This window comes from Podarcis muralis, chromosome 8 (genome assembly GCF_964188315.1).
Source record: "Podarcis muralis chromosome 8, rPodMur119.hap1.1, whole genome shotgun sequence".
NCBI lineage: Eukaryota > Metazoa > Chordata > Lepidosauria > Squamata > Lacertidae > Podarcis > Podarcis muralis.
In genome coordinates this window covers 33,076,087-33,091,742 of record NC_135662.1, presented here as the reverse complement: position 1 = coordinate 33,091,742, position 15,656 = coordinate 33,076,087, and the positions used below count along the sequence as shown (strand labels likewise).

The 15,656-nt window shown below is 39.4% G+C and overlaps 1 protein-coding gene across 26 annotated transcripts in view; it reads right to left on the bottom strand.

The window, feature by feature from the left end:
• EYA1 (EYA transcriptional coactivator and phosphatase 1) overlaps positions 1-15,656 on the bottom strand; it is an 84,649-nt gene that overhangs the window by 53,603 nt on the left and 15,390 nt on the right. For 18 of the 26 annotated variants that reach the window (XM_028736722.2, XM_028736712.2, XM_077932914.1 and 15 more), the window contains 3 exons: positions 4,295-4,372; positions 2,543-2,612; positions 2,099-2,241 (listed from right to left, as the gene is read on the bottom strand). In XM_028736722.2, coding sequence (XP_028592555.2) covers positions 2,099-2,241; positions 2,543-2,612; positions 4,295-4,372 — 291 coding nt within the window. The remainder of the gene's footprint in view (positions 1-2,098; positions 2,242-2,542; positions 2,613-4,294; positions 4,373-15,656) is intronic. The other 8 variants (XM_028736715.2, XM_028736716.2, XM_028736720.2 and 5 more) reach the window with 1 other exon arrangement.

The window sequence follows — 15,656 nt, the reverse complement described above, 5'->3', positions numbered from 1 at the left end:
AAAGAAGCAGTAACTGAAAACCATCCTGCAGTGGGGGAAATCTGCATTTTAAAGTCTTTTTAACAGTTTTGCTGAAGCATTAGAGCCAAGAAAGTCTTAGCAACCAGCTGTCGGTGGCAATCATCTCCACCAACCAAGCTCACTCTGTTACAAACATTATTTCTCCATTCTCTCATTGCACAATATAATAAAAAGCCTTTGCCAGTGTTCCATAAAATGTTTAGTTACTACAGAGTAAATTAATCAGTGTTCAATTATAAATTCAGTTCTGATTTGTTATTACAGCTATCTTTGTGATGTATCACACCATATTGAATCGTTATCAAGTATATATAAATATATCAAAAGGAGTTTTTAAAATTTTGCTGTTCAGAAAAAGGGGGGAAAGAAACACAAAAATAGACCAACTGGCAATATTACAAAAAAAGGATATAAACCCTAAAACAAGAATGTAAACTGTATTAACATAACAAAGTAGCAACAAATAACCAAACTGCATTATGATCAATTTTCCTATTCTAACAGTTTAAGTATAAATTTCAATTATTTTTTAAAAAATGTATTTTAAAAAAAAAATCAGTTCTAACACTACAGGAATAAACCACAAGTGGCCAAAGTTTTAATTTTTACTTTCATTTAAAAATAAACTTGAAAGTATAATCCTGATAGTCACTCTACTAAGATGAAGTTTAAAACAGGTCACAAGATTATTTTTGCTAGATTTAAGCAAATACAAAAGAAACGGATTTGTAAATGCCAGTTAAAGAAAACATAACCCATTATTTCCCGAGTTTCAGTCAATTTAATTTGTTGGTTAAGATGGAAATCCTGGTCACACTTTATTAGAGAATAAACCCCAGTGGACTTATTTTCCATTGTATAGGGAGATAGTATAGTTCAGAAATCCTCAATGGTGAGCTCAACAGTGGGGATCACCAAAATTTTTAGGGCAACGTCCTTCCAGTTGAGATGAGCCAGTGCCCTTCTCAGTCAACATCTAGGGAGAGAAAGTGTAAAGCCTTTTTATATGAGGCAGTACTTTTGGATATATTATTATGTAGTTCTTTGGCTCCTGTTTCAATTGTGGAGTACTTCTTGGTTTATTAACGGTTGTTTTAAATAAAATTGTGGGTTGCTTTTATTGGGTATGTTTAATAGCTGCCTTGGAAATCTAGTAGTAGTAGTAGTAGTAGTAGTAGTAGTAGTAGTAGTATACCGTCCTTCACCTGTAGATCCCAGGGCAGTTCACAACACAAAAATACAAGATAAAAAACACAAAATATATAATAAAACCGGAACAAAAACAAACCAATACCACCCCGCATCCCACAACACATTTAAAAGGGCACCTGATGTTAATGGGACTTAAGTTTGGTTGAATTATTCTTTCTATATTTCATAAGAAATACTTTAATAAGTAAAATGCAGCAAGGGCATCTACATGCACCATGCATGCTAGGAGCGTCTTTAACATTCTTAATGCTCCATAAAGAAAATGTGCACTGATCTTTCTGTTTATTACACAAACCATAGATATAGCTTGGTTCTTGTCATAGGTACCTAATATAGGTACCTAATATAGCAACATATACCCACAGACTAGGAACCAAATGACCCTCCTTGCTCTGTTACACCATTGGAAGCATCTGACAACAGAGGGGGAGGGGGAAATTTTCAGGAGCGTTCTGAAAATCCGTTCTACTGGGTTTGCATAGCCGCCAGAACAGATTTTTGTGGGACACTGGGGACTGCTGATGGGACAAGGAATTTTAAAAAAATAACCTCCCCTCTTCTACCAGCAGATACTTCCCTCTGGATCAAAAACTCTTGTGTTTCTGCAAGGACATTAGTTGGAAATAGCCCATAGCAAGAAAGTGGGAGACACGAAAGTTAAGATGCTGCTAAATACTGAGGAGTGTGATTCCAAAATCATGGAACAATGCTCTACTTCTTTTCAGGCCTCAGTGGTTTTGCAACATATGCTTAAGCTACTAAAATGTGGTATTCTGTCACTAAGTAACGCTGCATTCATCAGCAAAGTGACTTCACAGCCCAACGCACAACTGTTTGTCACCATCTCCCCCAAAACTTTACTCACCATATGATGGGATTCCATAGGGCTGACCAGGCTGTGGGTACGTTGAATAACCTGTGGCTTGTTGCATCCCTGTGGTAAACTGTGTCTGCCCATATGCAGCCATCGTTTGTGAAGGAGTAGGAAGAATATGCGGGTATGGTCTGCTGTTCGTTGCAAAATGACAGAAAACAGGAAAGCCTTTGTATTAGATAGAAACATGCAAACGTTTTGGTTAAGCTGCATGACAGAATGTAAATTCCTTGGCCACTGTGCAAAACAAATTAATTAATTAAACAATTTTCTACGTCTAAAGATACATTTGTAGTTATTCTAAAGTACAACCTCTCTCAAGGGTAAACTGATTTCAATTATGATTTAGCAGATGGATTCAATTATAATTATAAATGAGGTTTAACTCCACTTTTTTTTTCTTTTTCTTTTTTTTAAACGTAACAGACATCTTACTTGGACGGGTATATCTGTGGTGGGGAAAACTGGTGAGTTTGTCTTGGGCTGAAGCCACTGCTTCCAATTGCTGTACGGAGGAGAAAAGAAAGCACATGGAAGTGTAAACACACACATCTAACCTAAATATTATTTCTGTTAAAGGAACTTTAGAAATTTAATGAAGTTTAATAAAATTAAAACAGCGCCAAGTAATACTTTACTAGATCCAGGCTAGCACAACAATTCTCAACATCTTTATTGCAAATTAGGCTTTTGCAATTGCTCTTAAGGGACCGTTTTAAAAATATGTCACACTTTAAGGCCTTTTTAACACACCCTGTCATATTTCTAGCCATTTAATTAACTCTCCACTTTTCTCACAATTTTGCACTTGAATTAAATGAATTACTCCATGCATGGTTCTTAAATTTAAATGCTGTAAAATGTCAGCATTTTTATACAAGGGTGACATTTTAGTGAGTCAGATATTCTTCAAACCCACAATCATACTTCCATTTTTCCTTCCCAAGAACTATAGCCACTACTGAAAACAGCTATTTAGCACATGGTAGTGAGGAATGAAACAAATGCCAATAAGGGAGCAATTCCTCTTCAGCGTTTTATTATTTATTCCTTCCAATGACTGTGTGTGACTTAGGAAGCTGCTTTACACAGAGTCAAACCACCAGTCCATCCAACTTCGTATTATCTGCACTGACTAGCTGTAGCTTTACAGACAAGGGACTTCCCCATTCAACCTAGATATGCTACCAATTGGACTCAAAACCTTTTCATCGCAAAGCATGTTTTCAAGCACAGTGATGGCTGAAGACATTCACGCTGCTATGGAACCAAAAAGGAAGCATTCCTTGTTGGATTTTCTCAGCTAGAATCTTAAAAAAAATGACAGTGTACCAATACTGAGATTGTAAAACTGACATATCAAATTTGAAACCTTGCATAATATTTTGTGACATTTTGGTTGGCCTTTAAAAAGTATTGCAGCCAGGCATAGTGGGCAGCATCCAGCTAAGTGCTCCTCAGAAAAGACTCACTAAAATTAAAGGCCTAATTTACTCATGTCCATTAATATAATAGATCTACTCTGAGTAGGACTAACACGGAATGCAACCCATTTTTTTCAGCAGTAAAACTGCTGAAGCACCTTCACTGTTCAAATATACATTTCTTTTTCTTTGTCAAGATTGGGGGCGGTGTTAAGTTTGCAGCAGTAGCTGGCTATGAACAGTGCAGATTGGCTGTTACCTCCTGCTGCAATAACCGGGACAGCTTTGCACTTAAAAAAATAGGTTCTCACCACAGCTGATAAACTTTTGTCTTCACACAAACTTAGATTTTTTGGGGTAAAGCTATCTGCTTTATATATGCCAAATAAAATGTGGGCTTGGACTACACTGAGACTAAAGGGTGCCCAGTAAATGTCACCAGTAACAGCTCTGTATTTCAGCTAAGAACAGAAGAATGCACAGAAGAAAATATTGGTAGACCAAACTGAGGCTGCTAGACTCACCTGGAACTGGAGCCCCATTGGACTCAGCAGAACTTACTTCTGAGTAGCCATATATAGAATTTCACTATTAATTTCAAAATAGACTTGGCAGCTATTAAGTGGCAACCGCTGCCAATAAGGGGAATACACACATGAAAATCCACAGAATGTATGGTTGTCTTTACTCAGAAACAGTTTCTTAATTAAATATCTGAAACATATATGGGTATCATATTTATACATGGCAAATGCTTCCTTACCTGATCCTGAAAAACTGTCTAAAGACCCGTCTGCTGTTGTAGTAGCAATCTCACTGCTGCTCATTGGCTCTGTTTTAACTAAAATATAAATAAAGTGTGTTTTATGTTCACTATGACTGCAATCCAGACAAATTTCCCTGACAGTCAGTAAAACTGAACTCAGTGGGGCTTACTTCTGAGTAGACATGCACAGAATTTCATATTTGTGCACAAACACTCATGCATACGTGCAACACACTCGTACACTAATTGCTTATGTTCTTATATATTAATGCAGCACTAATTCTAAGAAACACAAAGCTTATTTTGTACATTTATTTTCTATAAACATATTACACACAAAATTATGCACATCTGTCCAAAATGAGTAAAAACCATTACAACAGAATTGTTTATTGCCTTTCTAACAAGTCTCTCAGGTGATCTACATAACTGCCAAAAAGTTACTGTCAGGTCAGTACAATATTAGGCTGCAATCCTACAGCATTTACTTGGGAGCAAGTCCAATTGAACTTGGGTAGACGGAAACAGAATTCTGCTGTTACTAAACCAATTATATAAGTTAGTGTACAAGCGGCGACCATTTTGCACAGGGGTTCTGTTCCTGGTGTAGGAGGAGCATGCATAACCCCAATTCACCCCCATTCTGCCCCAACCCCCATTCTGTCCTCTTCTGGTTCCAAAAGGACCTGCATGTAGGTAGTGCAAAATGGTCGCCACCTGTACTTTATTCTAACTTTTTACACCTAATCATTATAACTTTCAGGACACTTCATGATACAGTAACAAACACAGAGACACTGCAGTACTCTTAGTTATTTTACATTCTGCTAAACTATACATTCACAGGTATCTTTAATATTCCAAGTTTTGTACATTTCAAAGGAAGCTGCCTTGCACTGAGCAAGACTATTGTACACATTAGCAGGAGCTCTTCTAGTTTCAGACAGGAGTTTTCCCCAGTCCTACCTGGAGATCACAGGTATTAAATCTGTATCATTTTACATGCAAAACATGTGATCTACCACAGTGCCCCTTGCAACTGTAGTCTACCTTATGTTTCTTAACTAGGATAGTGGCGGATGCATAGTTGGTCTTGCAACAGGAGTGGAAGATTGGGTTTAATTAGCTGTTGCAGGGATTCCCCAGAACTCTCTGGAGCAAATCTGGGAAGGGTGTGGGGCATGAGCAATGCCCTGTAACTAGAGAGGATTCCCAGAATTTGACTAGCATAAGCTGAGTGTGGGTTAGTACGGCTCATGAGTAAACTAAAGCCCTTATAATAAAGTAAAACATGAATTTATTTATGGAATCAGAAATTGACAGGCACTTGATAAATTAGAATGATCATTATTAATACTGATTCTAGATATTATAAAACCATTTATACTTGAGATAATTAAAAACACAAAAACAGCAAATGCATTTAAAACAAGACTAAAATACAACGAAACAGACACTTGTAGTAAAATTTATCCAGCTGTGAAAGCCTATAGGAACAAACATGTCTTCAATTGTTTTGGAAAGTGCAGATAGTGGGTGGTGCCTGTCATATTTTGTAAGGAATGCTATTCCACAGAACAGGGGCAGTCACACTGAAAGCTTTGCTTTCAGTTACTGTGGAACAGGCTTCTCAGATCTTTGGAACTTGCAGGAGGAAATCTCCCACAAACTGCAGCAACATACAGGGTTTATACGCAATAAGGAAGTTTCTCAAGTAACCTGGTCCTGAGCTGTATTGAGCCTTATGTTAGCAATCAACACCTTGAAGTTGGCCAAGTAGTAGATCGGCTGCCTGTGCAAATCCTGCAAGCAGCTTCCAGACTAACCCCAAAGGTTGCACCAGCAGAGCACATTGCAGTAATCAAACTGTAAGGTTCCTAATGCATGCACAACCATGGTCAAGCCAATCTTGATCCAAGAATGTCCATAGCTGTCTTACCAATTAAAGTTGGTAAAAGGCATTCCTAGCCATTGAGGACACCTGCACCCCCAGTGACAGAGCTGGATCCAGGAACATCCCCAAACTATATAGGCGCCTGCTTCTTCAGTGAGAGCACAACCTCATCTAGGACAGGCAATGTATCAACTTCTCTGACCTGGGAGTCACTCACCCACCAAGGCTCCATCTTCCCAGGATTCATGACAGTCCAGGAGGAACAACAACAGCATCACACTCCTCCTGTCCCTTTCCTGAGAGAGGTCATCCAGTAGGGTGACCAAGGAATGCCCAGTTCTGAACCTGGGTCTGAAGACAGATTGTAATGGGTCAACCCTCTCAAGTTTCTTGTCCAAACAGGGTATTAACAACTGGGTAGTAGTTGTAAAATACCACTGGGTACCGGGTGGTCCCCCCCCCCCATTAATGGCCACACAATCACTTCCACAGTGGCTAGCACCACCCTATCATGAAGTTGCATACATCACACACTGAACCCACCCAGCCATGTTTCCCTAGCTAGCTTCAATCAGGCTGCAAAAACTGAAACTGCTCCCACTAAACATGGCTTGATGGAGTATTGGCATCTCACATGCTATGGAGACAAATGGCATTGTCCTCAGGCAGGTCACAAAGGGTCTCTGAGGTACCCTGGACTCCATCCACAAATATGGGTGTCAATAGCCTATGAACCACATATTCACTAGTTCCGCTTGCTGACTTTTAGAGAACCCAGTGGAATCGATGATGTAGGTCTTCTTCGTTGTTTTCACCCCCATGCAGTAAGCACAATAGGGTGCTCTCACATGTTTGGTCATCTTTGCAGTGGGACTTCCACCACCTGCACTCTAGCAATCACCTGGTCTTTTTCATCATATGCAGCTCCCCAGTATACCAGGGAGCTGAATATGCTCCTCAGTGTTGGAGAGAATGCTCAAGATCTATCGTATCTACAACCTTCTGCATCTTGTCAATCCAGGTCTTCTGCAGGATTGCCAGTTCTATTCACCAGAAAATTTCACAGGAATCCTTTGTGGTCCACAAGTCTCCGGGGACAGACCATAATAATGGGTCCCACACCCCTACAGGGGAAGTTGGTACTATTAGCTCAAACTGCACCAGGTTGGAAGGACGAGCAGTTCAAAAAGCAACCATGACAAAGTTCATACCTAGCCAGGTATTATAGCTGGCAGACTATTTTATTTCATTTGGTTACAAATAGTACAAAAATCCGAAAGCCAACTTGAAAACACTTTTAATTATCACTATACCACACTAGCACCTCTCCTCAACCAATATCCAAAGAGGTTTTCCTAATTTAAAGCTTCCCTTGTGGGTAAAAGTTTGTGTTTCTATTGGCTGAGTGTGTTATGCAATGCTAGTGAGAACTGAGAAAACTTCAGTTCCCATCATCCTTGATCCCTGGTCCTGATAGTTCGGGATGATAGGAGTTGTAGTCCAAAAACAGCTGGAGACCCACATTTGGGAAACACTGCACGACTACTGGGAATGACACTAGAAGTTTGCACACTAGAGTCTGCAAAGATGAAACTGGGTTTTCATACAGTCAGTTCGTCCTAATTTTTTCGTAAGGCCTGATGCGCAAAAGACCACCAAGGCCATCAGGAAGAAAACAGCACTCAGCAGGGCATACACAGCAGCTATGCTGTAAGGGCTTCACCTTCTCAGATTGCTCCATACCCACACATTATATTAAAACATTGCCAAAGTGCAAATAAGCAATTCTGTATTGTAACCTATTGCAGGACAGGTGTAAGAGTTTTGGAGGATCCCCAAAATCTGGCAGTAAAATACACTCCCAAAGGAGCTCCAAGCTTAAAAACAAATAGATATTTTAAATGTGGAAAAGAAGAGTTTTGACATACACCCTCTTTTCTGAAACAAATGCCTCAGAATGCAGTGAATGTGCTTAAAACCACTTCTACCACATTTTAGAAACCACACTATCCAAGTAAGCTGAAACTCTACTCAAGCAATGCTGGAATTCGGTCCAGCCTTGAATACATTTTTCCTGTACTGCCAATTGTTTCTTCTTCCAAAACCATATTTATATTCTGATACTTCTCTGAAGAATTTCCCCCTGCTCTTGGCCCTATGAGTTCCATCCCATCCTTCCTACAGCAGTTAGTATATCACTCATATTTTGTGTGCTGTTGACACACTACTATAGGTCAAAGCTTTGGGAAGAAATAGGTCATGGGCTTTTGGAAGAAAAGTACAAATTCAAACTTCAAAATGCATTAGCCATTTAGCCAATCTTTACAATACACCCCAAAATTGATTACTGAAAGACTACTACGGCAAAACTGACCTAATTTTAAATGATAGGTAAATAACATTTAACATGTGTTTCTTTTCTAGGTAACATACAGAAGAATTATTTCTATTATATTCATATAATCTTAATCATCCATTAGATTCACTCATAAAATGCAGAACTATTACAGCTTCTGATAACAAAGTGTGCCCTCTAGTTTTCACTGGAATACAATTTGCAAAACAGCGGGGAAAGCATGGCCATGATGAGACTGAGATGTGCAGATGTCTTTAGAGCTCCAATGCTCAGGTAAATTACTATACTGAGCATCTCATTATTTATTTATTTATTTTTATTTAGCTATATTGCTTAATCACAGTTGTCACAAAGGTTGAAAAATCCCTACCCTGATCCATGGAAAATGCAGGTAGAAGAGAAATCGGGCGGGATGAGGAGGTCCCTCCTCTAAATTTATGGAGCATAAAAAGAAGCCTAGCAGGTGGAGATCATCTATTTTACTTTCACTAATCAAGAAGTCCCTGGAGCACGTATGAGTGTAGGTGTACCCATTTAAAGCATATTCTGCCTGCCTGGCACTCAACTCCTAATTCCTGAAAGAAGGCAAAGCTGGGATGCGTTGTTAGGCTACAGCTACCATCATCCTTGACCATTAACTTTGCTGGGTGGAAGTGGAATTCATCTGGTGAAAGTTCAGAGATTCTACATCCCTGACATGAAGAATCACAGGATACTATTACTTAAGTAATACTGTTATCTAAGAGAACAATTCCCCATAATCTTTAAGTGGACATTACTTTCTTAATAATAATTAAATATTCATACTATAGAAGGCTGGAAAATATAAAGTTAAAGTCACATTACATTTGGTTCTTCAGTAGGGATGAAATGCTCAATACAGTGGTACCTCGGGTTAAGTACTTAATTCGTTCCGGAGGTCCATTCTTAACCTGAAACTGTTCTTAACCTGAAGCACCACTTTAGCTAATGGGGCCTCTTGCTGCTGCCACGCCGCTGGAGCTCGATTTCTGTTCTTATCCTGAAGCAAAGTTCTTAACCTGAAGCACTATTTCTTGAGTGTGTAACCTGAAGCATATGAAACCTGAAGCATATGAAACCCGAGGTACCACTGTACCTGGTTTCATAAACTGACTTGTCCAGATTGTAATGCTTGACTGTGTTACAAATTGTATATCATATCCCTGAAAAGTTAACTTAGAATGTTAAACTATATTGTGCATGCTCAGTTAGCATTCAATAGACCAGGTACCCCAACCCAGCTGTGCTTTGTGGGTGAATTTGTATAGGTTATTTTTAGAGCTAACCTCTCTTGTTCATTGCTGTGAAATTACATGACTGCGTACTCTGCTACTTGGCAACTGCATCTGCAGAAGTCCCCCCCCCCCCACCTCAGTTAGCCATTGACATCTGATGAATCTCACAGGTTGCTGTGAAACACATGGTCAGATTAACCCTTTGATGCACATCTTCTCTACCAATTCAACCAATTATCCTGATTGTTTAATGGAAATATTTTATGCTTGTTTGCTGTGCCCCATCCAGATTCAAAACGCTTTTTGGTCTCAAATGTGTTTGCTTACAGGAGGATCTCTCTGCCATAGATGGTGCTGTGGGGTTGAGTCACACCAGGTTTAACCAAACTATAGTTCTCAGGGGTTGATACTACAATATTGCACATGTATGAAGTCCTAGTGTTCATGCCCATCAGCAAGAAAAAGGAGTTGTCCAGCCACCGTATGCTCTGAAGTTAAGCATTTACGAACACTGAAGACAACAAGCTGCTTCAGTTTCAAAAGATTGACATGCAAGGTCTGCTACATACAATGATTCTTCAAGGAAAACACATTGGAACACCCCAAATATTTGCCCATATATATGCACAGAAAATAGTAGATTTAGCTGAAAGGCATAACATGGAGCACATCAGCATTGATTGTTGCAATGCTGAGCAATGCATCTGAGCAAGCAGACTTGTTTTAAATGGAAAATAGCTTGCCAATTCTTTTTAGTGATCTAGCTGCAGTAAAAACCTTCATAGCAGCTCAAGCTGTGCACGTGCTTTCTCTCCATTCATGAATATGGCCCATGTGCATACATCCATAATTAGGTTTTCAGAAATAACATCTGAACTTGGTTCTTAGCAGATATTAGGACCAAATTAGATGACTAATGGCTATACACATCATTATCACACCCCCTTAAGGGAAAAAACAACAACCTTAAACAGCAGGTGTGTATATTATTTTCATCACAGCAGCTGTGCATGGGGAGATAAGGGTTAACCCTTTCTTCCTGCTGTGAAACCAATGAAAATTTCCCCTTGACAATGGGAACTTTCCTTCCTAAGAGCAGCTTAGTTAGCATTTTTGGCCAAATTGCACTCTACCACACACTGTGGTCCCAATGAAAACTGGGCCCACATGTACCTATTAACTTAAACACACAAGCACACACATAATTGCTAATGACACATCTAGTACCATGTCTCATTTGGCCCTCGGTTATCCAAAACCACTACCATGAACCAATCATGGTTCATGTTGACAAAGAAGCCTGGTTATACTTCCTTTTGAAAGAAGGGTAGAGGCTAGTGAGTGGAGCTGGGGCAGTGGGGAAGAGAGAAGTGGAAATATGGGAATATAGGAGGAGAAATACACACATCCTTCTTCCTGCTGTGTACCATTGCATCTGAGGAAAGTGAGCAGAAAAGGAGACCAAGGCTATGGTGCACCAGCCATGAGAAAGGGTTGCAAGTGTGTCAAATTCTAGATATCTCTTCCTATCCACCTTCCACGAGAAAAACAACCACCCAGGGCCCCTCCAGATGTCCTTTTTATCACGCATCATGATAAGCCATGCTCATGATGCTATTGGGGCAGTTACACCCAAGCCTGATTTCAGTACTAACTTCCTACTGGAATCCTTTAACTTTATGTACCACAAATGTTTTCCATTATTTCTGTCCCACTTTTTTGTGCTATAGCCACTCCGAACAGCAATAATATGATAGCATTGTGAAAGCACCTCAAAAGAAACTAAAGTGGAATAAATTCACCACTATTATTGTGCCAAGAACACATTGAAGAATGCTGTACACCCACAATAAAACAGGAATACCCATGAGATAGCCACTTCAAATGATATTGAGACCAATACCTTCAGTTGACTTATACAGTATATAAGTTGCTGCTTTTTACAAAGTCAGGCCATTGACTTTGTACGGTCTACAATGACTGGCATAACCTCTCTGGGGGCTTTGACAAGAGTCTTTTCCAGCCCTATCTGGAGATGACAGTCCTACCATGGTTCTGCATACAAAGTCTGTGCTGTATCACATAATTATATTTCCATCCCCCCAAACCTTTAAAAAATAAACCTTCCCCACCAGCTCAGCAGATACGTCCCCTTGTAAGAATAGTTTCATTGTTTCTATTCTATCAATTTTTCTATTTTGTATATCTACAAAGTATAAATAAACATGATGCAAATGTTCATGGAGAAAGGAGGAAGAGAACATCTGAAAAGGCAAGCTATTTGGCAGAAATAATATTTCCCCCCATCATTTCAGAGAGCATTGTACAATAGTTCTAACATGTACTTGTGAAATGTGTATTGCAGTATTGTTGTATTGCCCTTAACAGCCTACACTTTTTTTTGCTGTTCAATGATAAATTAAATTATATGCAATTTCTTTTCACCAGACAATCACCATGACTGATAAGTGGGGTTGAAGAGAGGGAGAGAATGAATTTGTGGGATCAGAGGATGGGAGGGAGAAAGAATCCATGAGAGAGAGGAGAGTTTCAGGGAGGGAGGCCGGCTTATTTCTGAAATCAGATTAGATCAGCCATAAGCTATTTCCTGATTTTTCACCTATTTTTGAGCCAACCTGACATGATCTGGTGGTGGTGGAAGAAGTCATTCATCTCTATTCAGACACAGCCTTCTAAATGCTGTAAGTCGCTTGCAGATATCCAGGTAACAAGCAACGAACAACAAAAATAATGTGTTCTTGCTCAGTATCCTTGTATTTTACTGCAAATGGAAGTGTCATGACCAGCGGTTTTAGATGTTCCTAGTAAAATGGGAGAAATGGGAGTGCCTGATCACCTCATCTGTCTCCTGAGAAATTGTCTATGTGGGACAGGAAGCTACAGATAGAACTGGATAAAGAACAACTGTTTGGTTCAAAATTGGGAAAGGAGTACGACAAGGCTGTATATTGTCTCCCTGCTTATTTAACTTATATGCAGAATTCATCATCCGAAAGGCTGGAATAGATGAATCCCAAGCCAGAATTAAAACTGCAGGAAGAAATATCAACAACCTCAGACATGCAGATGGCACAACTTTGATGGCAGAAAGTGAGGAGGAATTAAAAAACCTTTTAATGAGGGTGAAAGAGGAGAGCACAAAATATGGCCTGAAGCTCAACATCAAAAAAACTAAGATTATGGCTACTGGTCCCATCACCTCCTGGCAAATAGAAGGGGAAGAAATGGAGGCAGTGAGAGATTTTACTTTCTTCAGCTCCATGATCACTGCAGATGGTAACAGCAGTCACGAAATTAAAAGACGCCTGCTTCTTGGGAGAAAAGCAATGACAAACCTAGACAGCATCTTAAAAAGCAGAGACATCACCTTGCCGACAAAGGTCCATAAAGTTAAAGCTATGGTTTTCCCAGTAGTGATGTATGGAAGTGAGAGCTGGACTATAAAGAAGGCTGGATCGCTGAAGAATTGATGCTTTTGAATTATGGTATTGGAGGAGGCTCTTGAGAGTCCCATGGACTGCAAGAAAATCAAATTATTATTATTTGTTTGATGCTATATTGTTTTTAATATTTGGTTGGAAGCCGCCCAGAGTGGCTGGGGAAACCCAGCCAGATGGGTGATGTATAAATAATAAAAATTTATTATTATTATTATTATTATTATTATTATTATTATTATTATTATTATAATCCATTCTGAAGGAAATCAGCCCTGAGTGCTCACTGGAAGGACAGATCGTGAAGCTGAGGCTCCAATACTTTGTCCACCTCATGAGAATAGAAGACTCCCTGGAAAAGACCCTGATGTTGGGAAAGATTGAGGGCACAAGGAGAAGGGGACTACAGAGGACGAGATGGTTGGACAGTGTTCTCGAAGCTACCAACATGAGTTTGACCAAACTGCGGGAGGCCGTGGAAGACAGGTGTGCCTGGCGTACTCTGGTCCATGGGGTCATGAAGAGTCGGACACACAGATAAAACACACAGTAACCCATAGGCTGCAAGCAGCTCTTGGCTGTTTTCTGTACAGCCTGCCAAGTTCCCGGGGAGCCTTATTAACTCCCTCCAGCTCATCGAGCAGCAACTGGATGGCAAAGAAAAACAATCGCTCTCCATACTGCTAATAAGCATTAGGATGGTGATTTAAGCTGCTTGATTGTAATAAAACCTCGAAGCAGTTTACAAAACAAAACATTTAAAATATCAACAAAAAGACAGTTAAAAACAGGTATTAAAAAATTCAAACACTGATTATAATCAACAATCAGCTAAAAACAGATTAAAACATAAGTACCTTCTGCGTGTCTAGATTAGCTTGCCTAAACAAAAAGGTTTTAAGCAGGCACCTGCCATATGTCTACAGGCGGGGAGTTCCTCTATACAGGCAGGGAACCACACTAAAAGATTGATTTCTTACAATTGAAGAACAAGCATTATATGGCACCTGTAACAGTGCTAGTCCCACAGACTGGAGTGGGTGAGTGGGAATATATAAAGGGGATCCCAGTGATCAAAAGATTACTGTCCCCATGCTACTAATGCAAAATTGCAGGGTAGTGTACCTCCTTCCAGAAATCCCAGAACTATCCATGCCACTGTTTTCATTTTGCTTTTGCCATTGCAGACAGTGATCTTGGCTGCATCAGGATCATTAGAAGGCCTTAAAGCCTCTACTCCCCAGTGATCCAACTAAATATGCCAACTAAATATGTTTTGTTTCACCAGCCATTTACTACAAGTTCTTGTTCAGAAAATATATGAGTAACTTACTGAACAACTTGATTTAAGTAAATTGTTAAATAATTCATTTTGTTTATTTAAAGATGCCATTCTATACCTGCTTACCCGGGAGTAACCCATATTGGATTCAATAGGACTTACTTCTGAGTGGCATGTATAGGATTTCATAGTAATCCCTCTTGTTTTAAATCAGTGCAACTTGAAGGCTAGTGAGTACTGATGAGGTGTTCCTAATGCTAGCTCTCAGTTGGAAATAATTTAAGATAAAGCAAGACCCCTGCCTTCACTATACATAACAGCTCCACGTGGATTGCTGGTGAAAATGCTTAGGTGTCTGATGGAGGCTGCATGCATCATCCATTAGTATGACATGACAAGGTTACTCAAAATAAATGAGTTAAGATTTCTAAATGCATATCAACCCAAACACTTATTATGTAGTACTATGTCTAACCACAATGGGACCACTCAGCATGAAAGGCTTGTGGATTACAAACATAGCCTATGATGATCCCATTCTTCCTATAGCTTTATACAGGCACAAGTGGGGTTTTTTGCTGCTTCAGAATACATTGCTGCATTATTCTCATTACAGTAATGCTGAACTAACAGTGGCTGACGCAGCAGTAAATTGGCCCACAGACCACTGAAGTACTACAATATCTGACAGCACAAATGCATTGTAGTCCTATGCACAATGAACAGTTTATGCAGATAGATCTTTGCATTCATGGAGATTACTACTAAAAGAAATACAATTGCAGACCTAAATCTCATATTTATTGTCTTTATTCAATTTTCCAAATAGATTTACTATTGATGATATTCACTGAAAATAAACTTTATGAACAGCTACGTTAGTTGGCTGTATCAAAAATAGCAAGAAATTTTGTGGTACTATTAAGCCTAATGAATTCAGATACAATGAAAAGGATTCTGACCTGCAAACATTTAGCCACAATAAAATTGTTGGGCTGGTATCCAACATTAGTCATACTCAGTGGGCCAGTTATTGATTTACTGAGTCTACTCTGAGTATGACTAACACTGGACACCACCCTTAGTCTTTTGCTGTTGTTTTACTAAAAATAA